The sequence below is a fragment of the Mobula hypostoma genome, chromosome 28 (assembly GCF_963921235.1).
Source record: "Mobula hypostoma chromosome 28, sMobHyp1.1, whole genome shotgun sequence".
Taxonomy (NCBI): domain Eukaryota; kingdom Metazoa; phylum Chordata; class Chondrichthyes; order Myliobatiformes; family Myliobatidae; genus Mobula; species Mobula hypostoma.
In genome coordinates this window covers 25,842,228-25,854,658 of record NC_086124.1, presented here as the reverse complement: position 1 = coordinate 25,854,658, position 12,431 = coordinate 25,842,228, and the positions used below count along the sequence as shown (strand labels likewise).

Below are 12,431 nucleotides of genomic sequence, written 5' to 3'. Positions count from 1 at the left end.
TGAAGCTCCCTCCACACTGTCCCATCACACACTCCCAGGGTCAGACGCAGAGTGAAACTCCCTCCACACCGTCCCATCACACACTCCCAGGGTCAGACACAGACTGAAACTCCCTCCACACCGTCCCATCACACACTCCCAGGGTCAGACACAGAGTGAAGCTCCCTCCACACTGTCCCATCACACACTCCCAGGGTCAGACACAGAGTGAATCTCCCTCCACACCGACCCGTCACACACTCCTGGGGTCACACACAGAGTGAAGCTCCGTCCATACTGTCCCATCATACACTCCCGGGGTCAGACACAAAGTGAATCTCCCTCCACACCGACCCATCACACACTCCTGGGGTCAGACACAGAGTGAAGCTCCCTCCACACCGTCCCATCACACACTCCGAGGGTCAGACACGGAGTGAAGCTCCCTCCACACTGTCCCATCACTCACTCCTGGGGTCACACACAGAGTGAAGCTCCGTCCATACTGTCCCATCATACACTCCCGGGGTCAGACACAAAGTGAATCTCCCTCCACACCGACCCATCACACACTCCTGGGGTCAGACACAGAGTGAAGCTCCCTCCACACCGTCCCATCACACACTCCGAGGGTCAGACACGGAGTGAAGCTCCCTCCACACCGTCCCATCACACACTCCCGGGGTCAGACACTGAGTGAAACTCCCTCCACACTGTCCCATCACACACTCCCGGGGTCAGACACAGAGTGAAGCTCCCTCGAAACCATTCCATCACACACTCCCGGGTCAGACACAGAGTGAAACTCCCTCCACACTGTCCCATCACACACTCCCGGGGTCAGACACAGAGTGAAGCTCCCTCGAAACCATTCCATCACACACTCCCGGGGTCAGACACAGAGTGAAACTCCCTCCACACCGTCCCATCACACACTCCCGGGGTCAGACACAGAGTGAAGCTCCGTCCATGTTCTCCCATCACGCACTCTTGGGGTCAGACACAGAGTAAAACTGCCTCTACAGCATCCTGTCACATTCCCGGGGTCAGACACAATGAAATTCCCTCTACACTGTCCCATCACCCACTCCTGGGGTCCGACACAGAGTGAAGCTCCCTCCACACCGACCGGAAAGATAATTGAACCGTGCAGTGAAAGGGTTAAGGCTGGAGATGGGGAGGTGCTCGTTGTCTGTACACACTGGTTTGGCTGCAGGCGGGAGCTGGAGCGAGCACAGTATCAAATGTCTCGCCTCGTGATCCCTCATGCCGGGAGTCCGGCAGCGACGGTCAGACGGGTGAAGTCCCGATGCCCCGTGGTGCTGGCCTGAGCACGTCCATTCGGCCCATCGAGTCTGCTCCGACAGTCCATCATGGCTGAATCATTTCCCTCTCAACCTCATTTTCCAACCTTCTACCCGTAACCTTGTACGCTCTGACTGATCAAGAGTCCGTCGCTGGGACAAGCTTTCAATAAGAAAGGTACCTCTTCTTTCTCTTTTTTAAAAAATCTCCCCAAAACTCTCCGGAGAGCGCTTCTTGCGGAGAACCGGGCTGGTTTCAGCAGCTGTGTTTATCTGCGTGAGGGAGGTATTTACCGCTGCCCAGGCTGGTGCGACTCTCACAAGGGAGCGAGTGTGTGTGTTCCCAGTATGTCTTCTCCCTCTCTGAGTCCTGCTCCCCCCTCTCCCCCCCCACCCCCCGGAGAGGGGTGCGCCCCCACATCTGGACGGGGACAGATGGCGGGCTGTGAGCTGGCGAGGCAGTGGGCTAGGACCGGCAGCCGGAAGTAGACTCGAAGCCCGTGTGCTGAGTTGTTTACCCCCTAGTACAGGAGACAGGGAAATCCTCAGTGAGGGCGGGGGGCCGAGAAAGATGGAGGGGGAGCGAGCGAGCCAACGGGAGGGAGATTAAGCGAGCAAAAGAGAGCCGGGGAGTGATTGGGATAGAGAGAGAGGTGGGCGAGCGAGGGATGGAGCGAGTGTGCACGCCAAAGGGGGCGGGACGGGAAGAGAGAACATGCGAGGGCGAGCGAGGTGGGTGGGGGGAGCGAACGAGAGGGGTGTGGAGAGAGGGACAGGGAGAGAAGTAAATCTATATACGGAGAGGGTACGAGCGAGAGACGGATGGTGAGAGAGAGCGGGGTGGGGCAAGCGAGAGGGGTTCGAGAGAAGGAGAGGGCGAACCAGAGAGTGATAGAGAGAGTGGGGGAGCGAGCAGGAGAGAAATGGAGGGGCAAGAGAGAGTGATAGAGAGAGAGGACGAGCGAGAGAGAAAAGGAGAGGGCGAGTAAGAGGAGGATAGAGAGAGGAAGCGAGCAAGAGAGAAGGGGAAAGCGAGAAAGGGATAGAGAGAGTGTGGGGCGAGCGGGAGGGAGGGAGGAGAGGAACGAGCGAGCAAACGAGAAAGGGAGGAAGCAAATGAAGGAAAGAGAGGGGGTAGGATTAGAGGGTGAGCGAGCGAGGAGGGAGTAGGTGAGGGCGAGCGATCAAGAGAGAGATGGAGACAGCAGGCGAGAGACAGAGGGGGTAGGGCGTGTGCGAGAGGGGCTGTGAGCGAGAGAAAGCGAGGGGATTGAGCGGGCGAAAGAGAGAGAGAAGGATGGAGAGAGGGCGATCGCGGGATGGGGAGAAAGCGCAAGAGAGGGAAGGATATATATAGACAAATGGAGAGAGGCGAGGGGGGGGACGAACGAGATGGCGCATGAGAGTGTTGGGGCGACGTGTGGGAGGGAGGGAGGGGGAGCGAGAGGACAAATGAGAAAGGGAGGAAGCGAGCGAGTGAATGAGAGGGAGATGGTGCGAGCGAGAGTGGGTTCGGGAGAGAGGGGGTGGAGAGAGGGGGAGAGGGGAAGGCGAGGGCGCACGCCAGACGGAGAGGGAGAAGAGAGGGGAGAGCAAACGAGATGGGAGAAAGGGGGAGCGTGCGAGAGAGGGCGAGGGCGTGCGCGCAAAAGGAGGGAACGAGGGCTTGGTTTCCTGCTCTCCAGAGGGGAATGGAGGGAGGGGGAGGGAGGAGCGAGGAAAGGAGGGAGGGAGCAAGCCTAAAATACGGGGGGTGGGGAAGAGGGTGAACAAGCAAGCAAACGAGAGAGAGAGAGGGAAGTTGGGACAGAAAGCGATAAAGGGTTAGAGTGTGCGAGCAAGGGAGAGAGGGACGCGCGAAAGGGGGAGCGAAAATGTATAAAATAGAGGCAGAGAGAGGAGGAAGAGGCGTGAGTGGAAGAAGGAGGCAGCGAGATTGTGATAGTGAGTGTGCGCGGAAAGGGAGGAGAACAAAGGTGTCTAAGTTTGTTAGAATGCATTTTGTACAGGGTGATCATGGGTGGTGTTTGAGAGTACCTATGGTGGGGTTTGAGGGAGCACGTTAGTGTGAGTGAATGTGCGCGCTTTAGAAACGCGCTCCTGTGTTTGTCAGGGACTGTTTCTGCGTGAGATTCCGGGTGTCTTTTTTTTTCGCGAGTGAGTGCGGCTTGAGAGTCCTTGAGTACGCTTGTGCGTACATGTCTGTGTTCGTGTTTGTGAGTGTATGTTCGAGTGTGTATATATTTGTGCGTGTATATGGATTCGAGTGTGAGAGTGTGTGTGTGTTCTTGAGAGTGAACGCGACCTTGACATTGGGTTCGCGTGCCTGTACGTTTGAGAGTGCGTGCGCGTGTCAGACCGAGAGCGTGTTTGTGACAGTGCATGAGTTAGTGAGGGAGAGCGTGTGTTTCTGAGTGGGGGCCGCGAGTTCCTGCGGGCGCAAACGTTTTTACGAGAACACACTGTGGGTGTGTAAATGAGCGATCTACACACTGCGCGTGAGTGCACGCGAGAGTGTGCAGTTTGAGAACACGAGCCCCCGAGCGTGTGTGAGTGAGACAGCGTGCGTGCTTGTGAGTACGGGCGCGAGTTTAGACCATAAGACAGGAGCAGAAATGGCCCTTTCGGCCCATCGGGTCTTCTCTGCCATCCCATCGTGGCTGATTTACTATCCCTCTCACCACCAGTCTCCAGCCTTCTCCCCGTAACGCTTGGACATCCTGAATAATCAACAACCTATCAACCTCCACTTTAAATATACCCAATGACTTGCCCTCCACAGCGTCTGTGGCAATGAATTTCGCAAATTCACCACCCTCTGGCTAAAGAAATTCCTCCTCGCTCTGGTCTAAAGAGACGTTCTTCTATTACTGTATACATAGAAGATTACTCAAATATAACTGAAATATTAAATACAAAACAGGAACAGGCTCTGAATAGAAGTCAACCTATATATATATCTCCTGCGCTAAGCAATCCTGTTCTTTAAATCATTCATTACGAGTTATATGAAGCAATAAGTGAATCGCATGCGTCATCACGCCGCCACGGGACATGTGCGCGCATCGCTTAATATAAACTGGAGGTTCGCCCGTATTTCAGACTTCGTTTGAATTAGTTTAATGTTTTGAAATAGCAAAACGTAACATTGGAGACGAGGTATTTTTAAAACGAACCCAGACGGCTACTAACCCGTTAGAGCGCGGCGAGACGTTCGAATAAAAAAAAAACACGCACCTCGGCACGCGTTATTCTGGAGGGAGGACACGATCGGGTGATGCACTGAGAGATCGTTCAGCTTGTGGAATCTTCAAACGAAGCATTCAAAACCGGGACCTAACTGAAGCACAACACACATTTAAAAAAGCAGTGGAAATCACTGTTTGAATGGAAACAGCAGACAGGGATGCAGTTGAGTTCAGACAGGACTGAAAGTGAGTGTGGATAAATTTGCATCGTCTAAACAAAAATAGTCTTAGCCGAACAAATTGTGTCACCGTTGCGACAGGGGCTCAGGTGCACCAAACAAATGCAGAATTAAAGGCGAAACTTGCAGATAATGCAACAAAATAGGTTGCATATACCAGGAGCATGTCGGGCAGACAAAAATAACTGGACTGCTCAGGGAAGAGAAAAAGCTAAAAAGTCAAATTGTAGTTTCAAAAAATCACTGATCTGCACGCTGTTGACGAAAAGTCTGATAATGATGAGAGTGACTCAGGACTGTGCATCCTTAAGATTACAGTGTGAAAAGTCACAATAGACAACCAATGTGGCTTACACCAGAAGTACATGACAAATTAATTAAAATGGAATTGGAAATGGACACTGGCTCAGCTGTTTCAGTCATTCCACAAAATGAGCTTGAGAGATATTTCACAGATACTAAACTAAAGCCTGCAAATATCCAACTAGTAACTCCTGTGAAATTCAACAGCCACATTAGCACTCGACAGTGACTTCTTCGAGCTCAACTGCTGACGTGGGAGGGGATGGGGGGGTTGGAGTTCTAACGTTTTTACTGTCACTCATTCCTTGGTGCACTCTTCTGTTTCACTGGATGTCTGTGAAGAGCAAGAATTTCTGGTTGTATATGGTATATATTGCTCGATAATAAATGGAACTTTTGAAACATTGGTCTTGTATGCAGTAGAACAGACAGTTCTGGGGGCGTGAGGAGCTGAGACAACCACAGCTTCATTGGCGATCCATCCGCCATTTGTATGTCACTTCCCCTGCAATGAAGCCAACTGAAAGCAAATTAAGAAATGTACTGGATGATGCCACAACCGTCTCTATGCCAAATACCATGAACCGTTGCCCAACAGAGGACAAACTGGTGTTGGTGCCAGCCTCTGAGCCTCTGGTTGGAAAGTCTATTGGACCAAGGAAGGACCACGCTGCTCAGAAGAAGCGTAAAAGTGATGAAAGCCGTGGTCCAACTACAACAGTTTTGTGTGGGCAACATTTCTGAGAACTTGTCTGACATGTTAATCAGACAGTTACTTGCAAACTGTGGCTTGGTTTTTAGCTGGAAGAGAGTTCAAGGAGATTCAAGAAATCTGCAAGCATTTGGCTTTTGTGAGTATAAAGAACCAGAATCTACCCCGTGCGCATTGAGGGTATTGGATGAACTTCAAGTGGGAGACAAGAAGCTGCTTGTAAAAGTAGATGCAAAGACCAGAGCCCAGCTGGATGAACAGAAGGTCAAAAAGAAATGAGTCAATGGAGATATGAAAACAGAGGACTCAACAGAAGAAGTTGTGGATGAGGAAACTGAGAGGAGAGATCAGATGGTAAAGACCAATAGAGGGATTAATAAGAGAATACTCCAATGAACGAAATGCACCTTCTCAAGACCAAGATGCACAAACTAGAAGAAGAAGAAAAAAAGAGGGAAGAGATAGAGAGAGAATGAGGAAGAGAAAGGTATGAAAGAGAGAAAGAAATCGAGAAAGAAAAAGATAGGGGACGAAGTAGATCCAGAGAGAGAAGAGGAGAAGAAAGGCTGTCCAGAACTGTCAGAAACCACTTCGTACTGTCTCCGAGACAATTCCTACAGGGGAGGCCCCAGAACCTGAGATTCTTTCACGGCTGCAAGTCTCACCTGCCAAGCGGCGTGATCCCTCTTGTCAGGAGAAACATTATCCCACAAGAGTGAAAAAAACCCTCCATGGCCACTAAATCTTTAAGCCTGAATGGGACAATTAAAAGAAAATGTCTGTTGTATAAGGTAGTATACTATACATATATAGTTGAGATGCTTCTCTACTGAGTTGGAGTTTATAGCTAATGAAAGGTAGTGTTGTGTATTTATTCCCGCAGTTATATTTGAGTAATCTTGTCTATGTATTGGTTGATTAAGCAATCTTGTTCTTTAAGTAATTGATTACAGTTTATACATATAAATGTGTGAATTATTTACGTCATCGCGCTGCCACGTGATAAGTGCGTGCCTCGCTGAAAGTAAACTTAAGGTTACACCTGCGTTTTCGTACTGCTGTGTCTTCCTTTGAATTAATTTAATGTTTAGAAGTTACTAAACATAACAGTGCCCTCTCGGCCTGACTCCGGCTGTGTATGATTGGACAGTGTGGAGAAAGTTTCACTCTGTGTCTGATCCGGGAGTGTGTGATGGGACAGTGTGGAGGGAGCTTCACTCAGTGTCTGACCCCGGGAGTGTGTGATGGGATGGTGTGGAGAAAGTTTCACTCAGTGTCTGACCCCGGGAGTGTGTGATGGGACAGTGTGGAGAAAGTTTCACTCAGTGTCTGACCCCGAGAGTGTGTGATGGGACGGTGTGGAGGGAGCTTCACTCTGTGTCTGATCCCGGGAGTGTGTGATGGGACAGTGTGGAGGGAGCTTCACCCTGTGTCTGACCCCGGGAGTGTGTGATAGGACGGTGTGGAGGGAGTTTCACTCCGTGTCTGACCCCGGGAGTGTGCGATAGGACGGTGTGGAGAAAGTTTCACTCAGTGTCTGACCCCGAGAGTGTGTGATGGGACGGTGTGGAGGGAGCTTCACTCCGTGTCTGACCCCGGGAGTGTGTGATGGGACAGTGTGGAGGGAGCTTTACTCAGTGTCTGACCCCGGGAGTGTGTGATGGGACGGTGTAGAGGGAGCTTCACTCTGTGTCTGACCCCGGGATTGTGTGATGGGATGGTGTGGAGAAAGTTTCACTCTGTGTCTGATCCCGGGAGTGTGTGATGGGACGGTGTGGAGGGAGCTTCACCCTGTGTCTGACCCCGGGAGTGTGTGATAGGACGGTGTGGAGGGAGCTTCACTCTGTGTCTGACCCCGGGAGTGTGTGATGGGACGGTGTGGAGGGAGCTTCACCCTGTGTCTGACCCCGGGAGTGTGTGATGGGACGGTGTGGAGGGAGCTTCACTCTGTGTCTGACCCCGGGAGTGTGTGGTGGGACGGTGCAGAGGGAGTTTCACTCTGGGACTGTGTGTGACAGTCTTCTTCTGTCTCCCTGCAGATCCCCTCCTGCAACACCAAACCATGAGCTCCCTGCGCAGTGGGATCTTCCTGTGCGCCGCCTTGGCGCTGTCGTCGGCCCAGGCGGGGCTGGACTGCACGGGGGTGGAGTGCGCAGAACTGCAGGGCTGCATTGAGGAGAGGTTGGAGGACGGCGAGTGCTGCGCCCGCTGTCTGCAGAGGGGCTGTGCCTGCCGGGGCCTCGCCTATTACGAGTGCCTGCGGGCTGGCTTTCAGAGGGGGACTGTCCCCGCCGGCGCGTCCTTCCCCGCTGGCTCCCGCGGCGCTTTCTGCCGCTGCCCGGAGGAAGGGGGCGAACTCGCCTGCGACAGCTCCCTCCCCTGTCTCCCTCTTCCCCAAAACTGCGCTCGGGTCTCCCGACCCCGGGGTGCCTGCCCCAGGTGCGCCCTGCTGGGCTGCCTCAGCGGAGGGCGGCTCCATCCCGCTGGGCACTCCTTCCACCCTGAGCCCTGCACCCTGTGCCATTGTCTTGACTCCGGTTCCCTCTCCTGCGCCTCGGACCCCGGCTGCGGGAGCCAACGGGGCGAGGTGCAGGTCCATGATGGGCCGGTCCCCAATGACCAGAGGCAGCCGGCAGCTGAGGATGAAGAGGCGGCTGGAGGTGAGTGCAGAGAAGATGGGGTTGGAGGTTATTATTATGGACGGGTGTCAAGACCGGTCGGAGGGGGAGAAGATTCTGGAAGAAGGGGCGTCATTACAGTGGGATGTCGTGGGAGGGAGGGGGAAGGTAGGGCACAATTATAGACAAGCTCAGAGGGGAATGGAGGTTATAATGGAGGAGAGGAGGGAGGGAAGGTGAGAAGATATTGGAGGGAGGAGTGCCATTATCGAGAGTTGATCAGGGAGGAGGAAAGAAAGGGAGAAAATTAGCTCTAATGGAGAGGGAAGGGAGAGGCGCCAAATTTTTCCGTCATAGGAGGTGGGAGGGAAGGGGAGGACATGTTATGTGGGGGGTGGGTCACAATTATAGACGGGTGTCAAGTCCGGAGGTGGGCAGCACTGTAGCACAATGCTCTACAGTACCAGGGACCAGGTTCCGTTCCCGTCGCTGCCTGTATGTTCACCCCGTGGCCGCGTGGGTTTCCTCCGGGTGCTCCGGCTCAAAGACCACAGTCCAAAGACGTACCGGTTGGTAAATTAATTGGACGTTGTAAATTACCCCGTGATTAATCTGGTGTTAAATACTGTAGTTGGGTTTCTCGGCCGTGTGAAGTGTCAAAAGGGCTATTCTGCACTGTATCCCAATAAATTAATAAATATTAATAAATAAATCATAATAAGGAGGAAAGGCAATTGGCGGGAGGGTCCCCAGTTACAGAGGGTCTTCATGCAAGGAGGAGGAAAGAAAGGGTGATGATTGAGGGGGGCACAGCTTAGATGGGTATTAAGTTTAGAGTGGGCAGAGAGCATAATGGAGAGGAGGAGGGAGGGAAGGGGAGAGGAGGAGGGAAGGGGAGAGGAGGAGGGAGGGAAGGGGACAAGATTTTGGAGGGGGCACCAATTATAAACGGTCATCATTCTGGAAGGGGGGGAGAGAAGGGGACAGAATATCTGGGAGGAGCGCCAATTATAAAACAGCGTCTTGCAGGGAGGGAGGAGGAAAGGGGAAGGACACAATTATGGATGGACAAGTCCGGTGGGGAAGGAAGTGGAAGAAAGGACATGGCAGAAGATATTGGAAGGAGGGCAGCAAATTTTAGAGGGTCATCATGAACGTTCCCCCTACTTCCTTTTTACGGCTCTGCCCATCTCATTGCTCTGAGTACTGTGCAGCACTTTAAACATTTTTATATTGTGTAATATGCACATCAAACAAACACAAACCACAAATCACAACACAAGTCAACGATCTCAGGCAGTCAGAACAACTGACAGGCTCAATGACAAAAATAAAATGTTTTGACTGGATGGCGTCAGCGTTCAGCAGTCCAGTAGCTTATTAACAATCAGCTACTGACTTCCATTCTGTGTTTATTGTTACAATTTCTAACAGGGTTGTAACTTGAAACACCGACAATGAAAATACGTTGTCGCTCTAAAATATATCTTTATTATTTAGATAATTTTCGGATTATATTCATTAACACATAATTAATTACAGGGTACTTGGTAATTATTTTAACATAGTTCAAAATTATATTAATATTTTATAAAATAAAATTCCAGCTGTGCAGCGACAGAATGTGCGTGGGAGCATTTCAGCTATTGCATGGCCATGCACCCACGCAGATTAGAGGGAACAATGGACGTCGTGCAGGAGGGTGGGGGAGGAAAGGAAGATGATTGGGGGAGTCACAATTCAGATGCATATTAAATCTAGGTTGGACAGGGGATGTAATGGAAGGCAACAGAGAGGAAATTGGAGAAGATATGGGGAGGGTACCAATTTTCGACATCATCAGGTCCGGGGGTGGGGTGGCACAATTATAGTTCGATGACAAGTCCATAGGTGTGGGAGATCATAATAGGGAGGGAAGGGAGAGGATATTGCGGGGGGCGGGACGACCCAGTTATAGAGGGTCTTCAAGCAGGGAGGGGGGCGGGAAGGGAGACGATTGAGGGGGCAAATTTTGATAGGTATTAACTCTAGAGTAGGCAGAATACATAATGGAGAGAGGGAAAGGGATAAGATTTTGGAGGAGGTGCTAATTATGAAAGAGTATTGTGCAGGAAGGGATGAAGAAGTAGGGAAAGATGGGGGGGTTACATGATTACTTATGGATAATAAGTCTGGTGGAGGTGAGGATGTGGAGAAGATTTTGGAAGGAGAGGCGTCAATGACGGGGTGGGGGTGGTAGTGAGGGGGGCACAGTAAGGGATAGGTGTTGTGCAGAATTCGGACGGGTCCTTATAGAGAGTACTGGGAATTCATTAAGAGAAATTAATGGGGGACACCATTAGATGAGTATTAACTCAAGAGTTGGGGTGGGAGGGGGAAGATTTTGGAGAGAGGGCAGTTCGAAAAACCCCGATTAGACAACACTTGGAGCATTGTGTTCAGTTCTGGCCAACTTAGTACAGGAAGGATGTGGAAGCTTTAGAAAGGGCGCAGAGGGGATTTACCAGGATGCTGCCCGGATTAGAGACCACGTCTTATGAGGAGAGGTTGAGCGAGATAGGGCTTTTCTCTTTGGAGTGACGGAGGGTGAGAGGTGACTTGATAGAGGAGTCCCCTGCAAACAGAAACAGGTGAATTGATTATGGGGAGCAAGGACATGGCAGACCAATTGAATAATTACTTTGGTTCTGTCTTCACTAAGGAGGACATAAATAATCTTCCAGAAATAGTAAGGGACAGAGGGTCCAGTGAGATGGAGGAACTGAGCGAAATACATGTTAGTAGGGAAGTGGTGTTAGGTAAATTGAAGGGATTGAAGGCAGATAAATCCCCAGGGCCAGATGGTCTGCATCCCAGAGTGCTTAAGGAAGTGGCCCAAGAAATAGTGGATGCATTAGTGATAATTTTTCAAAACTCGTTAGATTCTGGACTAGTTCCTGAGGATTGGAGGGTGGCTAATGTAACCCCACTTTTTAAAAAAGGAGGGAGAGAGAAACCGGGGAATTATAGGCCGGTTAGCCTAACGTCGGTGGTGGGGAAACTGCTGGAGTCAGTTATCAAGGATGTGATAACAGCACATTTGGAAAGCGGTGAAATGATCGGACAAAGTCAGCATGGATTTGTGAAAGGAAAATCATGTCTGACGAATCTCATAGAAATTTTTGAGGATGTAACTAGTAGAGTGGATAGGGGAGAACCAGTGGATGTGGTATATTTGGATTTTCAAAAGGCTTTTGACAAGGTCCCACACAGGAGATTAGTGTGCAAACTTAAAGCACATGGTATTGGGGGTAAGGTATTGGTGTGGGTGGAGAATTGGTTAGCAGACAGGAAGCAAAGAGTGGGAATAAACGGGACCTTTTCAGAATGGCAGGCGGTGACTAGTGGGGTACCGCAAGGCTCAGTGCTGGGACCCCAGTTGTTTACAATATATATTAATGACTTGGATGAGGGAATTAAATGCAGCATCTCCAAGTTTGCGGATGACACGAAGCTGGGTGGCAGTGTTAGCAGTGAGGAGGATGCTAAGAGGATGCAGGGTGACTTGGATAGGTTGGGTGAGTGGGCAAACTCATGGCAGATGCAATTTAATGTGGATAAATGTGAAGTTATCCACTTTGGTGGCAAAAATAGGAAAACAGATTATTATCTGAATGGTGGCCGATTAGGAAAAGGGGAGGTGCAACGAGACCTGGGTGTCATTATACACCAGTCATTGAAAGTGGGCATGCAGGTACAGCAGGCGGTGAAAAAGGCGAACGGTATGCTGGCATTTATAGCGAGAGGATTCGAGTACAGGAGCAGGGAGGTACTACTGCAGTTGTACAAGGCCTTGGTGAGACCACACCTGGAGTATTGTGTGCAGTTTTGGTCCCCTAATCTGAGGAAAGACATCCTTGCCATAGAGGGAGTACAAAGAAGGTTCACCAGATTGATTCCTGGGATGGCAGGTCTTTCATATGAAGAAAGACTGGATGAACTGGGCTTGTACTCGTTGGAATTTAGAAGATTGAGGGGGGATCTGATTGAAACGTATAAGATCCTAAAGGGATTGGACAGGCTAGATGCGGGAAGATTGTTCCCGATGT

At 50.9% G+C, this 12,431-nt stretch overlaps 1 protein-coding gene across 3 annotated transcripts in view; it reads left to right on the top strand.

Moving 5' to 3' along the window:
- Positions 1-1,063: 1,063 nt before the first annotated feature.
- LOC134338998 (fibulin-2-like) overlaps positions 1,064-12,431 on the top strand; it is a 49,152-nt gene continuing 37,784 nt past the window's right edge. The window contains exons 1-2 of one of the 3 annotated variants that reach the window (XM_063035226.1): positions 1,064-1,461; positions 7,765-8,385. In XM_063035226.1, the coding sequence (XP_062891296.1) occupies positions 7,788-8,385 (598 nt within the window). In that variant the 5' untranslated portion in view covers positions 1,064-1,461; positions 7,765-7,787. Of the gene's footprint in view, positions 1,462-3,120; positions 3,228-7,764; positions 8,386-12,431 lie in introns of those variants that run through there. The other 2 variants (XM_063035227.1, XM_063035224.1) reach the window with 2 other exon arrangements.